The following is a 27,982-nucleotide window of genomic DNA, read 5'->3' as shown; positions in this document are numbered from 1 at the left end:
CCCAGGGCTTTGGACACCTCCCTGCCTGGCCTTGGACCATAACAGGGAGGTTATCTGGATGTAGCAATGCCAGAAGGCCAATGTCCAGCCCTGAAGGTCCAATCCTGCCCTGCTGTCAAGTCCCTCAAGCAGCAAGAGCAGGATGTGGCCTCTCTGCACATGGTGAAGATGGAGACTGTTCTCAAACACTGATTCAGTCCTAGCTGATGGTGTGGGATGGGGTGTACTGGCCCCAGGAGAAATGAGCCCTCAGTCACCAGGGCTGGGCCATAGAGGCTGATGGTGGTCATGCACCTTCTGTGGTCAGATCCTGCCACTGGAGCTGCCTCTTGCTGCACTGGTCTGAGATTCCCCTGAAAATCTCTGTCCTTTGCGATGGAGCTTTCCTGTCCTCTAATGCAAGGTCTGCTGTGGGTCTGGGGTGCCCTGGGCATGTGTGAGAGGGAAAGGTGAGTTTGACCCCATGGACAGCCCCCTGCCCTGTCCCCTGCTGCCCACCCTGGCTCCTGCATTGCCTCGTGATGAAGGTTCAAATAAATCCAACCTTTCCCTTCTTGCCGGTCCAGGGAGGAAAGTCAAGTGCTGCAGAACACCATCTCTCCTCTGCCCCCATTTTCCCACTCCTCGGGGGCAGGTGACTCTGTGGAATCCCCCAGGAGGGATGACACCACTCTGGAGGTGCTCTGGAGGCTGCTGAGGAGGTCAGGAGTGGGGTGACTGCTGTGGCAGAACCCAGAGTGGCCATGCAGAGGATGGGCTGGGCACTGGTTCCATCCCGGCCCGGGGGCAGCTTCTCCCCCTGCTCTGCCGGGCACTCCCGGGCAGGAGGAGCACAGGGCCTCTCCTGGGGACGGTGCCCAAGGGGGGACTGTCCTGCGGCGGCTCCGCCTGCCTACGCCCGCTTATAAAGGAGGAGGAGGAGGAGGGGGAGGATGCTCCAGGCACCAGACCAGAGCACCGAGGGCAGCCGGACACCGGGAGTGTGTGAGTGTGGGCATGGCGCAGGGAGAGAGGGGAAGGGGGGGCCTTTGCCTTGGGGGATGTCCCCTCATCCTGTCTGTCCCCTCATCCTGTCTGTCCCGTTTTCACTCAGTCACGGGTGTCTCCCATCCCTGAGTGCTGGAGCAGGGCAGTGGGGTGCCAGCCCCTTCCCAGTCTGCTCTACAGACTGCAGTCAAGCCTTTCCGAACTCAGTTTAGGATGGGCAGGGGATTCCCAAGTGAGTCCCCTTTCCATGAAGTCCCCTTGGCCACCCTCAGGGATGGGAAATGAGATCTCAACCGGTGCCACTTCGTGCTCTCTCCACTCTGCTCTGGGGATTTTGGAGGGCTGGAGGAGACCTCTGTGAGCTGGAGGAGTGATGCTGAAGAAAACCTCAACACCAGTGAGCACATGCCTCTGCTGCTGGAAAAGCTGCTCTTGTCCCTCCTGCCTCCCTTTGCCCCAGTCCTTGCCCTTCCTACCTGCCCCTGCCTCACCTGCCTGCTTCATCCCAGCCTGGCTCTTCTTCCAGCCCGGCTGGCGAAGACAGTTCCTCTCTTTACCAAAGTTTCAGGCTTTTTATTCTCCTCCCTCTTCATATTTACTTCTTGGGTTAAAACCGAAGGCGCGGTTTCCCTTTGGCAGCCCCAGTCTCTCCAGTAAAATCCCTGCACCAACTCACACGGAAATTGCTACGGAATAATAATAAGGGCTGAGCTGAGAAAGTCCCGCCGCGTTCCCCTTCACTGAGCTTTGTTTGCTCTGATTTATTGCCACCGAACGCTGAAACTTCGGGGCTCTCCCTTCCTGGGCAGGCGCGTTTGGCACGACCCTTGTTTCCAGAGCTGGGAACGCTGGCGGCCCCACCTCCTTTCTGGGATGCAGGATGCGTCTCCAGGACAAGGTGCCCCCAGGCCCCTCTGGCATTGCGACACTGGGATGTGTCTGAGCAGGCAAAAGTTGGAGACATTTCCCTATCGCCCTGCTGGGCCACTTGCAGAGCGAGTGTGCCTGGTCTCGGAGGTGCTTACTCAGGCTGGCAACCACTACAGCGATGCCGGTGGCCACAGCGGGGATGACTTTGGGACTAAAGGAGGGAAGTTGTCTCAAAAGCAGCCGCAGGCACAGCGTCGGGGTTGGGCTGGGCCGTTTTGGGAACTGCGACTGCCTTCCTGTAAATGCCCCGGTGAGGAAGGGACGGCTGGACCTCGCTGGGCACGGACCCAGCTTGGCACAGCCCCACGAGCAGGGAAATGCTGCTCGCACAAGCCTGGGCACCGGGTGCTGCCTGCGTGGCAACACGATGGGCACGGGCAGGCTCGGGCAGCCGGAGGGAAGGGTATGGGGCTGCCAGACCCCTTTGTTCCTCAGCAAGAACCTGGCAGAAGCAGGGCAGAGCCTGCCCCCGGCTGGCTCCAAGCCTTACCCCGTGGGATGCTGGCAGGACCGGGGTGCTGAGGCACACCCCGATATAACCACATCCCGCTGGGAGAGGTGCTGGGTGGGCCAGCCTGGAACAGCCCGGCACGGCGCCTTCCCAGCCTGCAGGAGCAGGGTTGTGCTGACTTGGCAGCAGCAGTGTGAAAGTTGCTCAGGACAGAGTTTGGCCAGCTCTGCCGTCCGCCTCCCCCGGCCAAGGGTCAGCTGGCATCGTCTCTTCATGGGGCCCTGGGATTCACAGCCTGGCCCAGGGACAGCAGGGGCAGTCCAGAGCCCCTTCCCGCCCCTTCCCCAACCCTCCCTGAGATCCAGGCTGCTGTGTCCTTCGCTGTCTCCTGTTGCTGGCTGAAGTCCTCGATATCCTTGGCTGGAGGGTGAGGGGTGCTGAATCCCCACGTAGATGTTGTGTGCTGGCAGAAAACACGTGCAGCACAATTAGAACAACTGCCCCGTAAGCATTAATTAGACTTGGAGTTGAGCTGGGCTCTAGGGGATGCTGCCAAGCCCCCCAGCCCTGCAGCCTTTGCTGTCCTGATGGGCACTGGGGGCTGAACTTGTGGCAGCTCTGCAGACAGCCAGGACGTGCTGGGTCGTGCCAGGGCAAGGCATTGAGTTCTGCCTCTACCACAGCCAGGCGCCTGCGCCTGAGCCCCAGCTCCCCAGCACTGTAGGGCACGTGCAGAGCGTGGGGCAGGCTGTGCTGGGGCTGCCAGCATGGAGAAAAGGTAAGAGTAGAACAGCCCTCCTGGCTGCCCTGGCCTCCTCCATTGTCCAGCCACCCCTGGGTGCACAGGTTGGTGCTCCGGGCTGAGAGCCATAGCCTGGCCATGGTCACAGTGCTGTGGCTTTTCTCTTGTGCCCAGCCCTTGCCTGGGAGGGCTCTTGCTTCAGCTGATCTTTCCTGATCACTGAAGTAAAGGCAGGGGCTGGTGGCATCATGACCCCCTTTTCCTTTGCTTTGGCAGCACAATGGCTCAGTCCAAGGGGACAGTGGTCCTTGCCTACAGCGGGGGGCTCGACACCTCCTGCATCCTGGTGTGGCTGAAGGAGCAGGGCTACGAGGTTTTCGCCTACCTGGTGAGCTCTGCTCTGAGCCTTGTCACAGGAATTCTGTCCCCATGGAGCTGGGGCTTGGGGTGGGAATGGGGACAGGGTGCTGGGCCATTGGTCTGGGGGGGCTTGGGTGAGCAGTGGGGGTCCTGGTGTGTGTGTGTGGCTGTGGTGGTGACCCTGTTCACACTGGTTAACCACGGCCCACCTCACTGCTGCTCAGCTGAGCTGCCAGCCCTGTGTGGCCCAGCCTATCTCTGCCAGCTAATGACCCTCTGCTAATGAAAGCAGGGAATCAAGGCAGAGCCAAGGGGCTTGGCAGAGGGGGGCATGGCCCTGAGATATCCACCTCAGGGGGTGGAATTCCCCTCCTGCCCATCCTGGGTGTCTTCAAGCCCAGCCACCACAGGCTCTGTCATGTCTTGCATGATGCCCTGTGCCAAACTAAGCTTGCACTGGGTTTTGCAGTCTGGTTTCACACCAAGTCTTCCTTTTTTTTTTTTTTTTTTTTTTTTAACTACTTTCCAGGCCAACATTGGGCAGAAGGAAGATTTTGAGGCAGCACGAAAGAAAGCTGTGGCACTGGGGGCCAAGAAGGTAACAGCGTCCCTCCCCTTGCTCCCCACCATGGGGGTGAATCCCGGGGTCTCACACACCCCAGAGAGGGGACCGTGCCAATAAGAACTCCCTTCTCTAGAGGTTTTGCCCCAAAGCCTTTTAGCAGCATTTAGGAAAAGGGTGGCAAATAGACTTTTTGCTGCACTGTCCCTAAAAATGCAGAGGAGTGCATTTCCCCCATAGCAACCCTTCCATCGGGAATGTCCCTCTGCTGGCAGGTTTACATCGAGGACGTCAGCAGGGAATTCGTGGAGAAGTTCATCTGGCCAGCAGTTCAGGCCAATGCTCTGTACGAGGATCGGTACCTGCTGGGCACAGCCCTGGCACGGCCCTGCATCGCCCACAAGCTCGTGGAGATCGCCCAGCGCGAGGGAGCCCAGTACGTCGCCCACGGGGCCACGGGCAAGGTGAGAGAGGACACGGGCACCGGGCAGGGACGGCTCGAGGTGCTTGGATGAGGGAGCTGGTCAGTCTGCTGGCCAGTCTGTGGGTACCAGGAGGGGTGCACAGGGTGTTTTGTGGGTGCTTTGCGGGGACTGTGCAAAACTTAGCCGTGTTTCAACACTTCCTTCTGGGATTTCTGTGCCCAGTTTCGGTTCTGTCTCGCTGTTGGGAAGGCTGGAGTCACAGCTGAACACTCTGTTCCGGGCAGCAATTTCAAAATGCTGAGGCTTCCCGGGCCGGGAGCTGGCTGAGACTGAGCCAGCACAACCCGGCATGGTTAGGGGCGTCCTGGAATAGGTGCGACTGTCCCAGACTTTGTCCCTGTTCCTGTCCCCAGTTTTGGCTCTCCCGGTCCTCATCCCCGGCTGTGCCGGTCCCTGTCCGCATTCCTGTCCCTATCCCGGCTGTGCCCGTCTCTATCCCGGCGGTTCTGGTCCCTGTCCCTGTCCCCGCTGGCCGCAGGGAGGACACTTTGCCGCTAGAGGCAGCCAGAGACCGTGGGAAAGGATGCTCGGGGCCAGCCCCTTCCTGGAAAGGGAGAATCCCCCTCGGGGAGCGGGGTGGGGGCGTGGGACCTGCGAGACGTGACCGTGGGTGACCCCCGCACCTCCAGTCCGGGGGGAAACACCTGGGGCAGGTGAGGGTTCAGTGGGTGAACCCAGCACTTGCCGGGTGCCTCCTCCTCTTCCCACAGCCCGTGGCTTTGGGTGAGGAGAGGTGACTCCCTGGGGGAATCGCAATGGGTTTGGGGGTTCCCCACGGTGGGGACTCTGCTAGAAGGGGGATGTTAAATGCAGCCAGGAGAGTGCCGGGGGACTTGCCAGCAGCCAGGGAATGGGGCAGAGGGGCAGCTGGTGGGGGCTGCATGACCAGAATAACTCACTCCTGCTGCATTCGGGTCCCTGCACCCCTTTCTGTCCACCTCATCCATCCCCAGCGGGCCTTTCTTGAAAGCTCCGGCTCAAAGGTGCCCTGGAGTAACACACCCGCGATGCGATGCTGTCCCCTGTGCTCCCACGTGCCACCAGCCGTCCCTGCTGGCAGGGGCACCCTCGGTAGCTGCACTCCCCAAGCCATTAAGCCGCGGGCACAGGCAGGGACTGACTGCGGGTAACTCGACCCGGCTGTGGAGTCTTAAATGGGACCATCTGGGTGTCCCCACTGCCGCAGCAGATGGACAGGCTTGGGCCTGTGAGGGAAATGAGTGCTCTGCTGGATGTACTTGCCCGTGTGTAATAGTCCCCCGGGAATTCCCAGCCCGGGTGTAAATGTATCCTCCAGGCCGGTGGGAGGGAAGTGGGGGTCCTTACGCCCCTTGGTGAGGGTGGAAAACAGGTTTCAGTGAGTGCTGTTCCCTTGGAAGTGCTCGTAATTCCCATCTTTCCTACTGCTCCTTGCCCCTTCCCAGATACCTGGGCTCATTAGTGGGACCTAATCAGAAAGAGCCAATTAAGGCAAACAGAGGTTCTGAGTTATTTAATGATGAACTGCTGCATCCCTCTGCTCACTGGGGTCTTACCCCCACCTTGCCCTCTTCCTTCTTTGCCCTTTGATGTCCTTGGTGGAAAAAATACCCAGATCTGGTTTGAACACACAGCTATCTGGAGCTACAGGAAAAGTGGCTTGGGGTCCAAACCAGCCATGGAGAGGGACCAGGAATGATCCCATGGGACAGAGGATCCTTGTCCTCTGTGCCCAAGGTTTGCAATATCACCAGGGAGCTGTGCCTGGAGCCAAACAGCTCCTCAGGGGCTGCATGCATGTGTTGTCACCCCAGAGCGGGGTGACCCCTCAGTACCTTGTATTCATGTTTCAGGGCAATGACCAGGTTCGGTTTGAGCTCAGCTGCTATGCCCTGTGTCCAAAGATCAAGGTAAGGCACCCAAAACCCTCCCCTGCCTCCCCACTGCCAGGCTCCTAGCCCTCTGCAGCTGGTGGGAATTCTGTTTTAACACTGATGCAAACGGCCCTGCCTCACTTTAACAAGCCACCAGCTGCACACAACGACGTTTTGGCATTTCAGGGGGCTGTAATGATCCTTAATTGACCTATTTTTTACCCCAAACACCACGAGGCCACTGAGGAGACAGTACCAAGGCAGCTGCTGGATAATCGATGCTGCCTGTTTCCCTTTTGCATCCAGTGCCTGGTTAGGGTTGGGGTTTGGTTTACTCCCACCTTGTGTGGGGAGATTAAATTTCAGCTGGGGGACTAACACCCTCTGGGTCTTGGCTCCCTTGGCTCAACAGGGGCAGAGGGGGGCCCAGGGGCTACGAGTGGGCAGGGTTTCTCATCTCATGTTCCTGCCCTCCTGCCAGGTTGTCGCGCCATGGAGGCTGCCCGAGTTTTACCAGCGGTTCCCTGGACGCCGTGAGCTGATGGATTATGCCAAGGTAGGAGCTGGTGTAGGGTAACCACAAGATTCCCATGGCAGCAAAAGGTGTTCAGAGTGGCTATGAAAGCTCAGGGTGGCCATGGAATTCTTGGTTCACCACAGGATGCTTACCATGACCTGGTGGGTGACAGCAGCACACCCTGCACAACATCCCTGCAGCACCACTTAGGAACCTCCTGGTCAGGGCTTTCCCACCCACCCCCTTCCTCTGTTTTTTTTTTTCCTCCTTCCTTTCTAAAAGCCCCGTAATTACCTAGCTATTAATTGTAACCCACTTTCCAAGGAAACAGGTCCCAGCTCCCTGACTTGTATAACAGACAAAGCAAATACATTCACCTTTGTTGTCCCTTCCTTTTTGAAGTACAAGTTACAATAAAACATGTTAGAAGTTTTGCATCAGGTTTTTATGTGCCCACCAGGGTACCTTTCTTTTTTAGCGACTTCATGGAAATGCTTGACAACTCGGCTCAATCAATCAAAAGGGAAAAGTCAGCTCTGTGCATAAACCAGAAAATTGCTGCAGTTTTTAAATAGCTGCCATCGAAGCTGCCTGGGTAATCTCTGGGAAGGCAAGATGTGGAGCTGGAGGGATGTGGTGTGGGGTGAGGAGCCCTCCGAGCCCATTAGGGTCTCTGGGAGAGAGCGGTGTGTTGAGGATTGTGTTTGCCATCTGCCGTCGTATTATGAAGGGGAGAGTTTACGAGAGCTTTCCATATGTTGCCAAACAAATTGTCAAATAGGGGAGTTATTAAGAGCGCCGTGGTTTTATTATATGGAAAATGGAACATGTGTTTTGGGTTTGTGGGGATTGTTTTGTTTGTTTGGAAGGAGGGGAAAGGGAAATGAAATGGATTGGGGCCCCATTCCAAGAGCAAAATGCTGTGGGGTGAGGGTTTAAGTACTTCTCAGTCTTTGGTTATCTGTTACAAAAAAAAAGGGTGGTTTCCCTTCTTTTTCATCCTTAAGAGAGGGAGATGCATGGCCAGGTCCTTTGAGCACATACATGTGCTCACCTTGGTGCTGGGGGAGTTAGAAAATAATGATGTTTGGGGCTCCATTGGTGCCAGAGAAAGTGAGGATCTGTTTCACTGTGGCGCAGCTCTTTCCATGGATTTGCTGCCTAGGGGCTTGTTCTGGCAGAAAATCTGTGCCAGTGGCTGCTTCCTTCTCACACACCTTAATGAGAACAGCCAAGCTCTCCTGGATGCTGCTCCAGGATTGGCCTCACCACAGGCAAAGCCATGTGGGACAGAAACTGAGAACGAAATCCCTCTTTGGCCCTGGCACATTTGGCTCCAGCAAAGGTTGCCTAGGCTCTGTAGATATTGGGTCTGGACTTGGAGGATCCCCTTTGAAATGGGGCAAGAATGACTTGGGGAGCACTGGCTTTCCCAGCTGCCAGGAGGAGGCAGAGGCAGGAGGGGGCTGGCTGAGGGCACAGGTCAGCTCAAGATCACTGGATATTCAGGTCTGAAAGATGGATTTGTACATCCCAGGTGAGATGGGTGTGCCAGTGGTAGGTCTCTTCTTGCAAATGCAAGATAGGACAAGAGGAAGTGGCCTTAAGTTGTGCCAGAGGAGGTCTAGACTGGATAATGGGGGGTCCCAGCAGGCCCTATGCTGGAATTATGGTGAGAACCAGCAAATCAGAATCCGTGAGCCTGAGGCCATGTCCCCCAGGGAGCAGGGCTGAGTCAGTCCCCCTGCAGCATTAGGAGATCTCAGAACCTTGTTCCCATCTCAGGTGATGGTTTGAGGGCTGTGATGCAACAACCACAAGCATTTCCTTCCCCTGTTCCTGACAAAAAAGAAATGTCCACTCATCCCCTGCTCCTCTGTCCCCAGCTGAGCCCTTGACTGATGTCCCTGCTGTGGTGACACTGAAATGCCAGAGCTGCCCAGCAGTGCACGGGCTGTACAGACACATCAAGGCTCAGTGGGAGCTGCTGTCCCCAACCCTGTCTTGCCATGGCCATCCCACAGCTGGCACATTGTGGCTCAGTGTCCTGGCAGGGTGAGCGAGGTCCCCACTGGCTCCAGCAATTTTCAGCCTGCTGCTGTCACCTCTCCAGCTGATTCCCCCACATATTCACCTCATCTTGACAGGCAATTTCCCCCATTGAAATGTCAGTGGATAAACGAGCACGCTGGTGACCTTGTTAGGGAGCCAGGCTTGGTGCTGCACGTTGTGCTGGGGAGGCAGCAAGTGTGGGGCCACACGTCCCTGGGCACGGCGTGCTCGAGGTGCCCAGGCTCAGAGGGACACTGCCACCTGCTTGGGGTGTATCTGCTTCACTGTGTGCTTGCATGAAGCTGTGAGGATGTGTTGCTGTCCCCTCATGACTGAACATTAGCCCTTTTTAGGCTGTAGAGAATCCTGTGGATTTGGGGACTCGGATCCCTCTGTCACCTCCCCTTGCAGAGAAGCCTGGCTGGGGGAATCATAGAATTGTGGGGCATCTTGAATTGGAAGGGACCCACAGGGTCATCGAGTTCAGCTCCTGGCCCTGCAAAGAACACCCCACCAAACGCAGCACACACCTCAGAGCATTGCACCATCCTGGCCCTGGGCCTAGGTAAAGCAGGCAACATCTCTGCTGGTGTCCCCATCTCTGGGGCCCCTTCTCAGCCTGTGGCAAGGCTGGGATAGCTGTTCTCCCCTCAGCCACGCTGTGTCCCTGATGTCCCTGTTGAGGTGGCCCTTGTGGTGACAGCTGGTGCTGCTCAGGGTCAGGGACATGGGGAGTCCGCCTTGCTCTGTGCTGCCCTGCTGGTGGCCCTGGGCTGTGCCTTTGAGTTTTTGGGGTTGATCCTGCTGGCAGCCAGCTTCGATGAGGACTGGCTTTGCCTGCAGGCTGTCTTACCCCCACTCCCTTCCCTGGCAGAAACATGGGATCCCAGTGCCTGTGACACCTCAGACACCCTGGAGCATGGATGAGAACCTAATGCACATCAGGTGAGGAGCTGGGCAGGTGGGGAACTCCTATGAGGTGAGGACCTGGGACCTGGAGCCCCAGTCCCCTCCAGCCTACATGTCCAGAACAGCCCTTTGCATGTCCATCATCCCACACTGCCCCACCACATGCCGACCGTGGCTGACACCAAATCCTCCATTCTCCCTTTCTATCTGGCCACATTCCAAGCGGCAGCATTCTTCTCCTGCACTCTCCTAAGCTTGGCTCTCCTTTCAGGGCTGTTACTAAAATGCTCTGGAAATCCATAACGTGTCCTTATAGCCATCCTCATGGGGTGGGTGGGAGCCGGGGGCCTCGTCCCGGTGGGTTTTGGGGTTGCAATTTGCAGAGGCTTCAGTGACTTCTCTCTCCTTCCCTGCCCGCTGCAGCTACGAAGCCGGGATCCTGGAGAACCCCAAGGTAATCGATCACGGCAGCCACGGGCTGGGGGCGTCTCGTGTCTTTGCAGCCTAATTGGAAATTTCACGGCGGGGCCGCCCGTGTGTGCGGGGAGGCTCCGCCGCCTCCTCGGCCCCTCCGCCTCCCCCGGCTCGTTAACTGAGTAGGGGAAGGGACAGCTCCAGGGTGACACCGGAGGGGACAATGTCGCGGGGCAGCAATGAAGGAGCAATTAGACAGTCGCGGTGCTGGTGGGACAGAGCTGCTGGCGGGTGGCGGAGGTTCGGGGTGTCCCCTGCCCGTGCCTGCAGCTCGCCCAGCCCTCCTTGCTTTCCCATCCCTCCATCCCCGGGGCTGTGGGGTAAAACCTCCCGTTGGATGGGTGGTGTCGGAGACCCTGCGGGCACCCATGGGGCCACCAGCTCTGGCTACCAACAGGGGCTTGCGGCCGGGCGCTGCCGGTGACAGCGCCACATCTCCGGCCGCTCCGAGCCGCGCTCGGGGTCCTGCCGGCCCTGCCGGCGCTGTTCGTGCTCCAGCGGGTCACCGCGCCCGGCCGCTATCCCAGCCATCCATCAGCCCTCATTAGACAGCCCGGGGAGAGGAGGGGAAGGCAGGCGGAGAGGGAGCGGGGCCGCTGGAGCTCCGTGCCCGCAGCCGGATCCCGCGGCGGGGCTGACGCGTGCCTGCGGCGGGGAGAGAGGAAGAGGAAGGTGGAGAGGGGGTCCCGCTGCTCCTTTGGTGCCCTCCGGGGGGGTGTCTGTGGCTCAGGCTTTGCAGAGCCGGGTTCCCGCGGGGTCTCCTCCTCACGGAGAGTGGTTGGCACAGGGATGGGTGTTCACGTCTTTAGCTGAAGGTAGCACGGGCCAGACCCGCGCCCATCCTGACCCCGCCTGCCGCATGCAGCTCCTCTCCTCTCCTCCCAGGCTCCGCCAGGCCCGTTCCCTTCCCAAACCCAGCCTGGACAATGGGGCTGACCGGTGCTCTGAGTCCACACCCGAGCACCCTCTCTCTGCTCGGGCACGTCCCGCTATGGCCGTGCCGGGAGGTGGCTCCCCGGAGCGCCGTGTCCCTGCTGTCACTGTCGCTGCTGTCCCCTTGCCGGCCCGGGAAGCGGTGCTGGGCACAAGGTGGCCGTGGCAAGATCCGAGGTGCCAGGCACGGCGGGCTCCCCTCCCCAGACCCCCGGGACCTGCCAAACGCAGGGATTTGAAAGCAGATGGTTGAGCTATTTTCTGCCTCTGTGAGGCCCGATTGAAGGGCAATGAGGCAGCTAATGTGGAGAAAGATAGAAATTTACTTGCTTTAACTTCATATGGCACTCTGAAAGAGTTCATTCAGTCCTGGGCACAACAATATCAGCCGGATGAATAAACCATTTGCGGCATCGATAGCTCTGCATCATGGTTTACTTCATGGACCATTTGCTTCCAATTTCTTCTCTTCTTGCCCCGTTTTTCTTGCTTCTTTCTTCCCCCCTCCCTCTCTCACTTTCCACACACTCTTCCTTTTTTTTCCCCCCTTTTTCCCCCTATTTTTTTTTCCTCTCTCCCCTTTAAAGATGACATTGCAGGACTAGCCCCCCTGCGGGGAGGGATAAATAGAAGGCATTGATACACTGCAACAAACTATTTGTCATTTGAACTGTGCTTTTAGGAGAGAGAATAAAAAGAGGACAGACTCGCACCGTAATGATGGAATGCAAGCCAAATGTCACTTTTATTTCTATTTAGTTATTTTATTTAATAGGGGTTTTCATAGTTGGCTCGGAAAATTGGAAACTACCTGACTTTGACTTCCAATGTTTAGTAAAGAGTTTTTAATACTTTCCGGTATTTTTTTTTCCCCCACCCCCTTCCACCTTTTCCTTTTGAACTCCCAAGTTTTTCATCATCTCTCACAGGTTCATCTAGTTAATAAGTGTGATCAGGGCTAGGAAAGGCCAGACGATGTAAAATTGAAATCCACAGCCCGTGTAATCTGTGTGTGGGGGCACGGGGGAGATGTGCCTGCCTGTGAGCACCTCTCCCTTAAAACGAGGGGAAGGGGCAAAGATGACAGAAAATGGGAACTGAGGCGGGGTTTGCTGCAGAGAGTGCTATGTCTGTATCCCCGGGATTTGGCTGTGGTTGGTGTTGGGATGTGCACCCCGAGGTTTGGGGAGAGGCAAGGGGTTCCCCCCAGTGTGGAGGGTCGGATGGGGTGCTTGCAGCTGTGTGGGGTTCCCTCAGGTGCTGGCAGTGGTCCAGCAAATGTGAATACATTTGGACAAAAAAAGAAAAAGGAAGTTTTCACTAAAATTCGTATTGCCTGTGTGGAAAAAATTTAGATTAAAACCTCTTCTGTAGAGAAATTAATTTTCCCTTTAAAAAGCTTGCTTTTTTTTTTTTTTTTTTTTTTTTTTTTTTTAAGAGCTGTACACTTTTTGTTGGATTAGTATGAGGCTTTTTTTGTTTTCCTAACTTACTTGCTTTATATCTTATCTTTTTTTATTTCTTTGCTGGAAAGCAAGAGAAGGGAGAAAAGGGACACTTAAAGGTCCTTTCCATCCCAAACTGTTGTATGATTTGATGAAGTGAGAAGAACTGTGCTTTAAAAGAGAAAAGAGGGAGAGCGTGGGCCAGGCATTGGGTGGGTGGGTACAGGCAAGGCCCCCCTGCTCAGAGATACCCAGAGCTCCAGCTCTCTCCAGCTGGGTTTTGTGGGGAAATGCCAGTTTTCCACCTTTTAAAGGGCTGCTTGACTCTTCGTGGTGCTGCACATGCTCTGGGTGCTCTGTGCCTCCATTCCCCCTCCACCTCCTGGAGCCGTGGCTGGGTGGGGAGTCCCTCTGGAGGCAGGAGTTTACAAACATACATCTGAAAGTATTTTGGGGTCAGCCTGTGCAGTCGCATCATGGGTGAGTGCTGAGGGGCCATGTGAAATTGCAAAGCATTTGCTCTCCGGGACGGAAAGCTTTTTTATATTACATTTCCCACCCCCCCTCTCCCCCTCTCCCCACTTCTTCTGGCACGCACTTCAATTGCAGCAATTCACCATCGGCACCCGAGCCTCTGCTGGCCTGGCTCTGATGGAGATAAGATGCCTCTTCCCTATAAACCTCAGGAAAAAAAAGAAATATACATAAAGGTTGATGTGCTCTGAAATGGGTTTTTGCTTTGCTGCTCTATTTTCCCCCGTGTGTATTAACCCCGGGGACACCATGAAAGAGCCGGTGTGCCGAGAGCACCTGCTGGGGTCAGGCCTCCTCATTAGTTTTTTCGGTCAGTGCCGAATAAGCCCGGCCGCGGTGCGGGGATGTGCGGGCACCCGCCCGCCCCGCCGCTCGCTGCCAGCGTCCTGCTTTTCCCTGCCTGACTTGCTTCTCCGCAGCCATCCCGCCTCCAGCTGTGGGGGCGTTGGAGGAAAAGATGAGATCAAGTTGAGGGGAAAAATTGGCTGATTCTGCCAACCCCTTTGTTCCCGGGGCCCCCGGTAAGCGTCGGTGCTGTGCCGTGTTGGTCCTGTGTTTTGGGATGGGGGATGCACCCCTGGCAGGGGGATGCGTTTTGGGATGGGAGATGCACCCCTGGCAGGGGGATGCGTTTTGGGATGGGGGATGCACCCCTGGCAGGGGGATGCGTTTTGGGATGGGGGATGCACCCCTGGCAGGGGGATGCGTTTTGGGATGGGGGATGCACGCCGGGGCTGGGGCTGCCAGCAGTGTTGGTCATGGCACTGCCACTGCCTGTCCCTCTTCTTTCTCTCTCCCTGCAGAACCAGGCTCCTCCCGGGCTCTACACCAAGACCTGTGATCCGGCCATCTCTCCCGACACCCCAGACGTGCTGGAGATCAAGTTTGAGCGGGGTAAGAGTCTCCTTGCTGCCAGACCCTTGTCCCTGGGTCCCCAAGACAAGCTCCACTTCCCAGGTGGGACTGGGGCTCTCTGGCAGCTGGGAGCATCCTCAAGGTGTGGACAACTGGGCGAGCCCTGACTCGTGACATCAGGGCTGAGGATGGTGCTTGCAGCACACCAGGGCTCTTTGAGGTGTGCAGGGGGGCCTGGTTTGATCTCAGGGGCTTTCTGGGACCCCTCTAGGAGCGGAAAGGGGTCTGAGCCCCCTCACCTGCTATCAAGGTGCAGTGGGCACAAGGGCCCCTCTCCTGCAGGTGACTCTGAGGGCATGCAGGTGATGCTGTAACAGCTGGGGAGACGCTCAGCAGGACTTGGCTAGTGTTGAAGGAGACAGGGATGCTCCATGACGTTCCTGGGGACACACGGCAGGGCTCAGCCCCAGAGCCATCGCTGAGGAGGGGACACTGTGCAGCATCTCCACCTCTATCAGGCACGGCCGCCATCCCCGTGCTACCATCCATCCTGGCAGCAGGGCCGAGCCCAGCACAGGCTGGGGGGAGACCCTGCTGGGAGGGGACACCCCCTCCCCACCGCCAGCCTCCCTGCTTCTTTATAATGATCCCCCTGCAAGGAGCAGCCCCCCTCCCGGCAGCCCATTCAGCCCCTAGTTAATTTATTTGAAGTTTTAATCTAATTATTAACTATTTCAAAAGCTAAGCAGCTTTCAGCAACAACAGCCCCGACAACGTCGGCTCTTCGCCGAGCGGACCCCGGCCAATATCCCGGTGGAAGATGCGGAGAGAAAGAGCCGGGGCGAGGGGAGGGCGCGGGGTGGGGGTGCCCACGCCGAGAAGCAGCTTAAGGTTCATTATTGCCGCGAGTTTACATTTAATAGCAATTTACAACTGAGTTTATAAACCCCTGGAAAATAGGGGGTTTAAGGGAGGGGGCAGTGGGGGGGAGCTGACAGCCCCCATCACTAGACAGGGCTCTTGCGGGCGCCTATATAATAAAGACTAGAAAGGGAGGCATTGAGGCTGATTGGCAACTGATAGTGCGTTAAATGGTAATGAGGAGGGCAGATGGAGGGGGGATTAGCCTCCAACTCCGCACCGCTTTTCTTTGTGGGCCCCGCAGCCCCCTTGTCAGCTTCCTAATACATTTATTGCTCATTTCACACCGCTAAAGAAAAATGCCTCTTTCTATTCAGCATCCCCCCCCGCCCCACCACCACCACCCCGCTCTGCTTTGCTCCTGCCCGGTGCCCTTAATTTTTTTTTTTTTTTTTTTTAAGGGGGGAAAAGAAAGAAAAGGTGCAATAATTAATTCATGGCAGGGAGCACCCTGCCGCGGGGTGCGTGTGTGTGCGTGTGCAAGCAGGAGAGCCCTGGTGTGGGGGTTCCCCCCAGACACCCCCCATGCTGGAGAGGGGAGAAGGGGGGGGGGGCACACATTTGTCACTCTGTCCCCCCTCCCCGGCAAGGGCTGGTGGGACAGAAGGTGCTGCGCTGTAAGACAATTGCGGAGCGTGAAATTCAATTAGTTAAGGGCCTGGTTGCAATTTCACAGGCCCTAAAAAAAAAAGAGAGGGAGGAGAGAGAGAGGAAAAGGGAGGGGGGGGGGGGGGGGGTGGGTGGGTGACGTTTTTATGGCCTTTTTTATTTATTTATTTCACTCCTCTCCCGAGGTGGGTCCCCCTCCCCTCGCCTCCCCCCCTCACCAGCTTGGATATGCCTTTTTAAGAAGTTATTTAGAGTTCATATCTGTCACATCTATTTAACGCCCACGGGATGATGTTCCAGGGGGATTCTGACACTGGCTGATCCTGCCCATCCTCTCTCCCCGCCTCTGCAGGTGTCCCAGTGAAGGTCACCAACACTGGTGATGGAGCCACTTGTTCCTCAGCCCTGGAACTCTTTGTGTACCTGAACGACATCGCGTGAGTGCCACCCTGTCCGTCTGGCAGAGGCGCCAAGGGCACTGTCCCCGGGGTACCCAGCGTGGGGTGGAAGCAGGATGCTCACAGCAGACACGTCCTGATGAGCCCAGGGATGGTGGTCAGCGATGGGATGGCCCCAGTTGGGTCCCAGTTGTACCATAAATGCCAGCAAGCAGAGCTGGGTACCAAAGCCAGGAGCACAAGGGTATGAATACCCCAGGAGTTTGCTCGCTGTGCATGAGGAGGATTAAAAAGTCCTCTGAGCTGCCAGTGTGCCCCATCTGCCTTGTCCAGTGCAGGGCACCCTTTACTTTTTGTCCCAGCTCAGTCCTGTCCTTGTCCCCCTGCTTTGACATCTTGCTTCATCCTGTCTCTCCAAGAGGGCTCAGTGTTCTTCTTGTGTGAAGAGTTAACTTTTTTGGGGCATGGAGACCAGCTGGCCAGGTTCATTGCCCTTTTCTATTCCTGTCTCCACACAGCAGCTCCTTTGGGGTTTTCTTTTTGTGCCACCCCATGCTCAGTTTCTGCTGCTGCTGGCACAGAACCACTTTCAGTTTTCCCAAAAATACTGCAGCACCCATGAGAGCACCCACTCCTCCTAAGTGTCACCCAGTCCCTGGCCATCCTTCTCTGTGCCTCTGCCTTTATCTCGGTGGTGAATAGGAATGAACTTTTCCACTTAGTTCACTTTTTAAATGGTTAATAAGTGGTTTTAAAATTGCTTTGGGAATACAGCTGTGGCATGCCCTGTCTCCTTGCCCAGTTTATTTTTCAGTGGCCTAAGTGCCACGGTTGCCTGTGGCACTGGTGGCTTCAGTGACAAGTGAGAGACTGGTGGAGATAAAAATCCATTTCTTTGTCACCTGCCTCATCTGGGATTCCTACTCATGGTCAACAGTGCTGCTCAGGGGCTGGCCTGCTGTCATTTGGGGTTTTCCCCCATTGTCCAGCCCTCTGACCCACCTTTCACAGCCACCTGTGGGGCTGGGACTGCTGCAACCTCCCTTCTCCTCACAGGGGCAAGCACGGGGTCGGGCGCATTGACATCGTGGAGAACCGCTTCGTTGGCATGAAGTCCAGAGGTGAGCCAGCCCTGCCCTGAAAAGACAAAAAAAAAAAAAAAAGGGAAAACCATGGTTGGATATGATGAATGCTCAGCAATCTTGGGGTGCTTTGGTTCAGGTCACACCAGTAGCCTTCAACCTCTCCCTCCCCATCAGCTTTTGGCTGAGATTTCCCTTGAGACAGGGATTCCTTGTTGCTCTATAATGACAGCAACTGCCCACTCATTGCCACTGCTGGCACCAGCCCAGGGGTCCCAGTGCCTCCAGGTGAGACCTGTCCCCACAGGAAACACACCTGGCTGGAGGCTTGTGTGGGGATATGCTCCTGGATGGTGCCAGACTCTCCAATATGTGCACAAACTACAGGAAGCTGATGCAAGTTACTGTTATTTTTTGTTGTTGTTTTAAAGCAAATACTTGATTTATCTACACAGTTTTGAGTCCATATGTCCCAGTATTGATCTTCCATTGGGATCAATTTAATTGGAAACCTCTGGAGGCAGCGAGCTGCTCTGTGCAAAACTAAGTAAGGAGGTGGCTCAGCATCATTTCCCAACTCTTTGCTCCAACTCTTTTGTTTTAAATCTCATTAATACTTAATTAGATTCTTCCTTTCTTTAAACTTGCCCTCTGTGCAGGACATCAGCAAATATTTTGGTAAGACTAAGACTGCGGTGTTCCTCTCCACCACAGGACAAGAAACAGAATCCCAAATCATTTGATCTGAGTTTGAATAATCAAATTAAAACCAAAATAAGGAAGGAAAAAACCCAACCCTAATTCGCACACTCCAGCCTGCGCATTAGCATGCAGGATGCTGAGTAATTTGTCAAAATCTATTTTATTTTTTTAAGAGCCACTGACACGCTCTGGTGACCCTTCCAGCATTTAATAATTTCTCTAAACCCCATTTAACTGTCACGTCTGTCTCCTGTGTGACATTGCCGAGCGATCGCTGCCGTGTTCGTGTGCCGGGGGGGTCTGGGGACAGCGCTGCAGGGACGACACCTTGGGGTGGTCTCCCCCTTTGCTTTGAGCAGGATCCTGCCCCTGGTTGGCTTCTTGGGATTAAGAGAAGCCTCCCAGAAATCTGCTCTGCGAGGTGTCCTGTGGGAGAGATGGAGAGCTGGGATGGGAGCAGGCTGGAACAGGAGGGTGCTGTGGGGTACCTGCTCTCTCCCTGGATTTTGGGATGCAGAGCAGCTCAGGGTGACCCCACACCTGCCTGGAGCATTTTGGACCCCAAAATGGATATAAGATCAATGGTGCAGGAGATGGGAGCTGGGCTTGGAGGAGACAATTCTTTAAACCCCAGCAACGTGTGGTTGCCCCGCAGATTTGGGGTTCTGCAGGGGAAACTGAGGCACAGGCAGCAGCATGGCCAGAGCCTTCCCTGTGGTGGAGGTGACGGCGAAGTTGCTTCCTCTCCCTCATCCCCCAGTCCCAGGAAGTCAGAGAAGAGGAAAAATTCATTTGCATTGATTTTTACTAAGCTCCTAATTGGACTTCGTTAAGGCCTTAATGGGCGAGGGGCGCACGGAAGGCACTCGCAGCAGCCTTTTAAGCCCTATTAACTCGTTTTTGCCGTATTTGTTTTAGTGGGAGGAGGGTGGCTAATGACAGGGTGCCAGGGAGAGCCGCTCGGGGGGCACGGCTCGGCCGGGGGCTGCAGCGGGGGCACGGCCCTGCCGCTCCCTCCCTTTCACATCCTCATTATCAAATTATCTTTTTAACTCCGAAGGGGGGCTAATTAAGTGAAGTAAATGAAATCAGTGGGGGGGAAGAGGGAAGGAGGGGGACGACCGCTGCCAAAAGCCGAGCGCCGCTGTCGGCTGGGGCTTTTCCTCCCCTTGGCTCTCTCCTCCTTTTTCCCTTTCCTCCTCTGCATGCGCTGAGCTGATGGTGGATCAAAGTGGAAAAACCCTTTCCCTGCAGCGGACACATACCAAGCCAAACTCGGCCTCCAGGCTCAGCCTCGGCCTTGGAGCAGGGATAGAAATTTGGGCAGCGTTTTCCCATGGGCACAGCACTGCCCTGCCCTTCCCCTCGGGAAGGCATCGCATCCCCTCCTGTCCCGCGGATGACGTCGGGAGTGACAGCCTGCACTCAGCACAGCAAAATTGCTCGGATGGAGGTGAAGTGACAGCCGAGGTTACAAATTAGAAAATTTTAAGTAGCGGCAGCTGTCTCCTTCGCTGCCTCCCTCCATGTCCCCCCTGCTCCGGTCCCCCCTTCCTTAGCAGTAATTATGGGGTGATTGAAGCATCGTTGGGCTGCAGTGCTGACACCTCTGTCTTTTTCCTGTAAACATGGGGAGATGAAAATAGACACTTGGAGATGCTGCAAGTGTCACTTTGAAGGTGTCTCTTGTCTCCTCGGCAGTGGCGAGGCTGGAGAGTGGCTGTCAGCTGCCCTCCCCTCTGCCCCAGCTGACACGCTCTGGTCCTGCCTCCCAGCACCCAGAGAGTGGCAGGAGCTGGGGGTCAAGGAATGTACCCAAATCTTCAGCCCAAATTGCCTTTAGCATCGCCTAAGGGGAAAGAGAGGGAATATTAATTGTGTTAGTGGTGGGCTCAGCTCCACAGTCAGGGGCTGGAGGGGACAAAGAGCAGCTCCCTGTGTCCCTGTGTCACTGCTGTGCCCATGGGGACAGCTGGGGTTTGGTGTTAACTTGGCTGTCTGCTCCCACAGTCCTGGGGGAATGGATGTTTGGTGAACAGCTGAGGTGCCCCAGGGACTGTGCTGCACCATCACGGGGTGGCTGCAGAGGAAAGGTTGGCTCTCCTTTGGGACAGTCAGATTATGGTCTGTGCCTGTAGGATGCTGAAGTCATGGACGCTGCTTGTGATGAGGTCTGATGGCAGAGGCTTGGGTTGCTGTGCTTGTGGCTCCTGTTGTGCCTGTGGGACTGTGGCCACACTGCTGAGCCTGTGTCACTCTCCAGGGCGCTGAGAGAGCTGAGCCTGGTGAAGTTCTGAGCCCCGTGGGCTCCCCTCAGCCTCTCTTGGGGCTGGGCTGGTTAGGGACACATGTCCTTCAGTGGGGATAGTTTCCTACAGGGTTCCTTTGTGCCCTTTGCCATTCCCATGACCGCACCATAGCAGACACCCAGCGCTGGGAAGGGACCTTCCCCATAGGCAGGCAGGGGACAGGGACATGCTGGTGGAGCAGCCCTGGCTGAGGACAGGTTATAGCCTTTCCCATTACGTATTCACTGCCAGACCAACTCAGCATTTCCCCACCTGCATCCAACACCGATGAGAGAACTGCATGGCCATACCCACATTTAAACACCAAACAACCACATCATGCACAAAACAAGCCCTCTACGGCTGGAACAAAGGAGCAGCTTGCCGAAATAATTAAGCATCCTCCATCCCCAGGCCTTGTGCAATGGGAGGGGGAGCAGCAGGAAGGGACTGGGGGGGCCCTGCCAACCCCAAAGGAGGTTGCCCTCCCAGCCCCCAGGTAGCCTCATTGCTTCCCAGCGGATGCACGGGGCCCTTTCTCACCAGCCGAGGGGAGAGGAGGGTATTTCAGGCCCTGCGCTCCCCATGCCTGTGCCCCGCTCGTTCTGCTAATTACAGGTTTTCAGCCGCAGACCATTGGGCACGGATGGGTGGGGGGATCGGTTCCCAAACCCTGTCATTTAGCCTCGTCAGAGTGCCTCTTCAAAGAGGGGAATCTAGAAATTTTCTCCGCAAGGTGCGGAGTGGACTGTCTCGGCCCCAGCATGAATATAATGACAGATGCATTTTACAGCGAGCTGAGACTGAATGCGCTCGACCACGGCTCCTTCTGTCAGCCAAGTCATTATTTTTTGTCATTTGCTGACAGTTTTGGTCTCATTCGTTTCTCTCTCTTTTTCTGCTTTTCCCCCTGCCTGGAAAAATGGCTAGGTATCTATGAGACCCCAGCAGGAACGATCCTATACCACGCGCATTTAGATATCGAGGCCTTCACCATGGACCGGGAAGTGCGGAAAATCAAGCAGGGACTCTCCCTGAAATTCTCAGAGCTGGTGTACAATGGTAGGTACAGTCCAGTCCTGCCACAGCAGTGTCCTCCCCGCCTCCCTCCTCGTCCTCCCTCGTTGCTGCCGGAGGCTGCAGGTCCCACTGGTTGTAAATTTGAGGTGTGGGTTTTTGAGGCTGCTCCTGGGGAGGAAGGTGGGTTTGGGCTGACAAAACCCCACGCTGAGCCTGCTTTCCTGCCGAGGGAACTCCGTGCCTGCCTTTGGGAGGCAATGCCATGTTCCGTGAGGGCTTGCTCGTGGCATCTCTCCCAGCCCAGGGCCACCACTTCATCCCAACCAGTACATTCAGATGTAATTCACCATCCTTTTGCCCCTCTCATGTCACCTTTCTCCAGCTCTCACCTCTAACCCCCTCTGCCTTTTCCTCATGCTCACTGGGATATAGGGCACCCAAGCTTCAAACCCTGCCAGGGCATTTGAAGATGGAGAGCTGTCCCTGTGCCCTGGCAGTGTGGCACAGGGGACTCTGGAGGGATGGAGGGTCCTGGCTGTGCTATTTGGTGCACAGCCCACACAGGGGCACTGCGGGTTGGGGCTCCTGGTCTGGGACAGGACAGCACTGCCTGGAGAGGGCTGGGAGCTGTAAGGAATGAGGGGAGCTGGCTCACCCCAGCAGTGAAGCCCCATGTCCTTCCTCCTGTGGAGCAGCCACAGCACCAGATCGTGGGTTGAGTTTGAGGGGTCACAGCTCAGCGTTCCCCCTGTGCCGCTGGGAACAGCTCTCTGGACTGGCACCCTGGCAGGAGAGCCAGCATTGCCCTGGGGGTTGTTCTGTTGATCCACCCCAACCCAGTCTCTGGTGCTAGGCTGAAGGAAGTAGGATTAGCCCAAAATACCCTAAGTGGGCTCAAAACCCCATTGCCCTCACCTGGGTGCTCAGCCCAGAGCTGTCATGCCTGGAGGTCCCACACCAGGGAGAGATTCCTGCCCCATGGACAAACATTTGTCATTTACAGGCCCTGATTTCTCACCCTCCCAGCTCCTCCTCCATCAGTTTTCAGAGATGGGATGATTCCTATAGGTTTTTCCATGGGAAGATACCCTGGAAATAACCTGATCCAGGTTATATATATAATCCACTAGGACTGGCTCAGGTTTTCTCCCCTGAAGTTTCTGCTGCCAGTACTTGTCACCTTCCCCTCTGAGGACATTCCCTCTTGCATCTTCCTCAGCAACTGGCATTTAATGCCTGAGCCCCTTTGCAGCTTAAATCATATTCTAGGGCCCTGAGAGGGACTGCAGAAACCTTTTTCACCTTTCTTTTGGATCACAGCCTCTGCCCTCATTCATTCTCTGGTGCCACTCTTTCCTCTGGCCATTTTTATTAGACTTGGACCTGGACTGCCTCTTTTTTTTTTTTTTTTTTTTTTTTTTTTTTTTTTTTTAGTGTCAGGCACGAACCTGTTTGTTTGTTTATTCCTAACCACTCGCTTGTTGTGCAGCCACCAGGTTAAAAAGCAACACGGGGAATCATGATTTAAATTCTCCCTCCCCATGTCTGCCATGGCAGAGGCTGCTGTTTCCCTGGCTCCACGTGTTGAATCCCCAGGGATTTCCAGCTTGGTCCTAGACTTCCCTGCCCGCCAATCCTGAATCCAAGGAACAACCTCAACAGGGTGCAATAAGCACCCGTGGGTCCCCGTGCCGGAGGGCAAGCTTTCAATCTCACCTTCCTTTAACACCTCATTATTGCAGCTAGTCCAGTTTTAAGGAGAATTAGTGTTTATCTTCCCCCTGTTCCCATTGATCCCATTGTGGAGGGGTGGCTTTGAAGCCAGTTCTCGTCCTTTCCAGGTGCGGAAATGCCATTGTCCCCCTGCCTGCGCCGTGATTAGGGCAGGATGGTGGGAAGGTCATTAAGGGGGATCGCTTCCAGAGTCTGCAGTGGGGGGTCGGGAGGGGGAGATGCTTCCTCCCATCTGGAGCTGTCAGAGGCAGGATTTAAGCAGCTGGTTATTATTTTAATGTGTCTGGGGTTTATTTTTACAGGGATTTTTTACATCAATCCTGCTATTTGAAGAGTTGTACTCGGAGGGTGGGTACCAAAAAAAGGAATGTATTTGCCTGGAGCCGGGGTTCCCACTGGCATGGCAGTGCTGATTTTAGGGAAGGGGTCCCCAAGCCCCCCCGGCCATGCTGGGGTGGAGCAGTTGAGGGGGGTCAGTTCAGGGAGGTGGGTTTGGTGGCGAGGGGCTGCAGGGCCATGGTGCTGTGCCTTGGAGCAGGGCCACACAGAGCCGGGGACAAGGCTGCAGGATATGGCCCTGCTCAGGGGCTGCTGAGGCCAAACAACAAAAGAAATTGTTTGTTTCTTTAATGGCTTCAGCCACAGAGCCCAGCTGGGAAGGGAAAGGTGAGAGGGCACCGGTGCGAGATGGGAGAGATAAAACCGGGGATGACCGAGGGCGGTGAATGGGCTCTTTCTTTCTCCACCTCTATCTCCTTCTACATCTCCCAGGCTTTATTCCAGGTCTCCGAGGACTCCCTGGCTAATAACCCTGCTTAGGGACAGGAGGGGCATGGGGGTGGCAGGCAGGGCCATGGCCCCTCCCTGCACCTGCAGTGCCAGCAGCTGCTCCCCCAGGATGTGTTTTTGGGGGCCGTGGTGTGACTGCACATCACCCCAGCACCCAGCCTGGGCTCCAGCTCAGGGAATTTGGGCTGCCAGGGGCTGCTGTCCCCACTGGAGACAGGACAGGAGTAGGCTGGAGTTTTAGATGGAGTTTTCCAGGGTGCCAGCACTGGCTCCCTGTGTCCCATCAGCTCCTCCTGCTGGGACAACAGTGGGGACAAGTCAAACTTCCCCACGAGCAGCAGCAGGGACAATCTAATCCTTGCTGACCTTCTTGGGGCTGGGGGGGTGGAGAGCCCACCTGGGGCTGCTGAGACACCTGTGCCCCAAAGCACAGCCCAATACAGCCTCAGTGTCAGCCCAGCTGTGTGATCTGGGGGAACACACTGCTCTGCATCCCTCTGGGATGGGGAATGAGAACTCCTGGCGTGACTGCCCCACTGGGACCCCCATTGCTGAGGGGGTTTCACTTCCCAGAGCTGCTGGGAGTGAAGTATTCCTGTGGGGCTGCATCCCCCTGATCACAGTCCTCAGGCTGGGGTTGGCTCTTTGGGGCAGACCCCTACTCTGCCCATCCCAGGGGAGAATGGCTCATCCCCTTCTTGAGTGGCTGGAAGCTGATCCCTCCCCCATTTCTGTGTCCATCCGTCTGTCTCCACCTGGCCCTCCCAAGATGGTGGGTTTTGAGTAGCAGTTTCATACCTACTCAACAAATATTTTTGTTTGCATGATCACCCCTGCCCAGCAGAGCTGGAACAAGGATGGCCCATGTCCTGTTTCTAGTTTGTTCCAACCTTTTCTCCCAGTGGGATCCTGAGAGCCACCAAGAGGAAAGGAAACACTTGAGGTCTCCACCCCTCATGGCTCAACCTGTGTGTCCCAGCACCTCACTTCCTCTCCCAGTCCTGCAATTGCATCCCTTCCTCTGGAAATTACCTAGGGTCTGCCTTGTAAGACTTAGCTCGGGGACCACCCTAGGATGCCCAGGCCCCTCTGGCCTTCCCCAAGCCCCTTGCTGATCCCATCTCCTGTCCTCAGGCTTCTGGCACAGCCCTGAGTGTGAGTTTGTGCGGGAGTGCATCGGGCGCTCGCAGGAGCCGGTGGTGGGCACCGTCCGCCTCTCCATCTTCAAGGGCCAGGTCTACATCCTGGGCAGGGAGTCCCCACGGTCACTCTACAACGAGGAGCTGGTCAGGTGAGTGGGGGCTGGGAGTCAGGGTGGGCAGGAGTGGTGACAATGAGCATCCCATCCCATCCCATCCCCAGTGGCACAAGTGACTCCATGGGCCCAGCCCAGCACCCGGCTGAAGCATGAGCCATGTTTTCAAGTCAATATTGGTTTTTTCCCCTCTGACTTTTCCCTTTTCCTTCGTGTTGTTTTCTCGCTTGCTCGCTCCCCCCTCAGCCCTCCCCGAACTCCTTTCAATCTCTGTAAACACTTTATAAGCCATAAATACACCCGAATGAGTTTAGATCAGTCGGAGTCAAATTATCTTCTCTTTCTCTTCTCTGGCTTTTTTTCCTCCCTTCCCTCCCCCTCAAAATCAACAGCTCCTAATAATCCGTCCCAACCCTTCATTATGCTTCGCACTCTCACTTGGAGAGATTAAATGAATAAAGTATTAAAAAAAAAAAAAGAAAATAAAAAGAGGGAAGAAAAAAAAAGAAGGATGGAGGGGGGTGGGACGGAGGAAAAAGAGAGAGGGAGAGAAAAGCAGGGGCACTTATTCTCCCTGCGTCTCCAACCATTTTCCTTTTCTTTTTGATTTCTACATCGCTGGTTTGAAAGCCTTTGAGTGACGGCGTCACAGGAACCCGAGAGAAAGCTGTGAGAGGCAGAGCTGTGTGGAAATGCCTCTGCACAGTAGGTAGAAAGTAACGTAATTATAGAGCAGGTCAGAACCACTCGAATGAGCAAAAATAAAAGCACAGAGGTTTTTCTGTAGCCCGTCAGGGGAGGTAAAATCGTTGTAAACTCTTTTTTTTTTTTTTTTTTTTTTTTCTTCTTTATTTCCCTCCACTTCCTCCTTTTAGGATTGTGGTTTCTGGGAAATGAGCCGTGTGTTTTGGGGATGTAGGAAACTGTTGGAGTTGGGATTCAGTGGGTGGCTGCTGCCTTGGGAAAGGGGACATGCTCAGTGTTGCACTGAGGAATCAGCTGCCAGGTCCAAACACCCCCACACCAGTGTGGGGATGTCCCTGCCCGGAGCTCTGTTCATACTGGGGGCACTGTCTGCTGCCCAGGATCCCATCCCTTTCCTGGAGCCTGCCACGGGACAGCCATACCTGTAGGATTACTCTGGAACAGGGTGAACATCCCTGAGCGGTGCCGGACCATAGGGAGGAAGAGTGATGATTCACACGAGGGACCAAGGAGGGGAATTTGGGGCTGTCTGTGGCAGGGCCTGTGGAGCCTGGGCATGGCTGCTCCTGAGCCATGTGCCCCTTCCCCAGGCACTGGCAGGGACCCTGACCTGAGCCCCCCACAGCCACCAGCAGATGAGGGGGCAGCAGCAGCTGAGAGCAGCCAGGTCTGGGGTCCCCAATCTCCTCCCTTCCCAAAGGCAGCCCCAGTTCCCGGTGGGAATGCAGTGACAGTGCCTTTCTCCCCGCAGCATGAACGTGCAAGGGGACTACGAGCCCGCCGACGCCACTGGCTTCATCAACATCAACTCTCTCAGGTCTGTGGGGTCCAGGGGGACCCTCCCCGATGGAGCCCCAGCACCCCAGGGCTCTTCCCTCTCCTCTCTCAGGCTCTAGGGGTGAACCAAGCCCCCTGTGCAAGCTCCCCCCTGAACGGTGGGGTGCCACCAGCCCCCCCAGTACCAGCCCAGTTTAATTGCAGCCTTCTCCAGCGCAGCCAGCCTCGTTATTTTACTTATTTCTCAGACCCCTCCCAACTCCAGGGCTGGAAAACACGCTGCATTTACATAATGGGCTCTTAATTTTTCCGTTGCCTGTTAACTGCTTTGTTCTCCCCGATCCTCCGTGTCCCCCCGACTCCTCTAAGATTAATTACATTATCTCGTGGGGGAAAAAAAAAATAATTAAACTGTACAGACCTTAACAAACGCCTGCTCTTCACGCCCCCTCATTCTGCTTAAATTAATTGAAAGGAAATGTGTGTTCTTACTGTTAATTTACAATTAATTTTTTTTTCTTTTAAATCCCTGTTTCCAGGCTGAAGGAATATCATCGTCTCCAGAGCAAGGTCACCGTAAAGCAGGATGAATAGCAATCAATCGCACGCGAGCCTCCCGCTCCCCTTTCTAATTTCTCTAAGAAGTAGCACTAATTGTGGTGGCAATTTGTAATTGTAACTCGTCTCCCTGGAGCGGAGTGGCGGCGGAGGTGACGGCTTTGTTACGGGGCTGCAAGTGAAATGCAATCAGGGGGAAAATAAAAAGAGGTTTGTCCATCGGAAGAGAAGTGGGGAAAGAAATAAACCCCCAGCCACGCGCGGGGTCCGGCATTGAGAGCCGGGCTTTATTCCTGCCACGTTTGTTTGTTCCTCTGGCCCAGCGCTTCCCCCAGCCCGGCTTTGTGAAGTTGGTAATGGATTAAGTGTCTGCGAAGGACGTGGGGGGGTTGGTGGAACCTTGTGGGGAAGGTGGGGAGCGAGGGATGTCGGCACCGGGCTGCAGGGGTGAGCCGGCTGCTTAAGGGTTAACGGGGTTTGATCCTTTCTGCTGCGTTTTGGTGAGTTTTAAAGAGCAGGCTCGGGAAAGACAAAAATGCAGGAAATATCCTGTGCGGGTGTTGCAGGAGGTGAGGAGGAAAGGAGCGCTGGGCAGTGCGTCCCTCTCCCGGCGTGCCTGGAGGGATGCAGGTCCCTGTGCTCCCGATGCTCGGGCTGCACACCTGCCTGGGGGACAGGGATGGCTCAGCGAGGGAAACCTGGAGCTCTGCTGGAAGCAGAGGGAAAGGAAAGGGAAAAGGAATGGAAAGGGAAAAGGAAAGGGAAAAGGAATGGAAAGGGAAAAGGAAAGGAAAAAGGAATGGAAAGGGAAAGGGAAAAGGAAAGGAAAAAGGAATGGAAAGGGAAAGGAAAAAGGAATGGAAAGGGAAAGGGAAAAGGAAAGGAAAAAGGAATGGAAAGGGAAAGGGAAAAGGAAAGGAAAAAGGAATGGAAAGGGAAAGGGAAAAGGAAAGGAAAAAGGAATGGAAAGGGAAAGGGAAAAGGAAAGGAAAAAGGAATGGAAAGGGAAAGGGAAAAGGAAAGGAAAAAGGAATGGAAAGGGAAAGGGAAAAGGA

The 27,982-nt window shown here is 55.5% G+C and overlaps 1 protein-coding gene across 1 annotated transcript; it reads left to right on the top strand.

Moving 5' to 3' along the window:
• Nucleotides 1-932: 932 nt before the first annotated feature.
• ASS1 (argininosuccinate synthase 1) lies at nt 933-26,963 on the top strand. Its single transcript, XM_062505644.1, has 15 exons — nt 933-988; nt 3,387-3,498; nt 4,000-4,068; nt 4,308-4,496; nt 6,350-6,406; nt 6,852-6,926; nt 9,814-9,884; nt 10,272-10,302; nt 14,038-14,128; nt 15,972-16,056; nt 17,074-17,138; nt 21,020-21,151; nt 24,767-24,923; nt 26,344-26,409; nt 26,909-26,963. Exons 1-15 carry the CDS (start codon nt 933-935, stop codon nt 26,961-26,963), a joined length of 1,311 nt encoding a protein of 436 aa, XP_062361628.1.
• The last annotated feature ends 1,019 nt before the right edge of the window (nt 26,964-27,982 follow it).

Source organism: Cinclus cinclus, chromosome 19 (assembly GCF_963662255.1).
Source record: "Cinclus cinclus chromosome 19, bCinCin1.1, whole genome shotgun sequence".
NCBI lineage: Eukaryota > Metazoa > Chordata > Aves > Passeriformes > Cinclidae > Cinclus > Cinclus cinclus.
The sequence above is the reverse complement of the archived record's forward strand: the minus strand, read 5'-3'. Positions and strand labels throughout refer to the sequence as shown.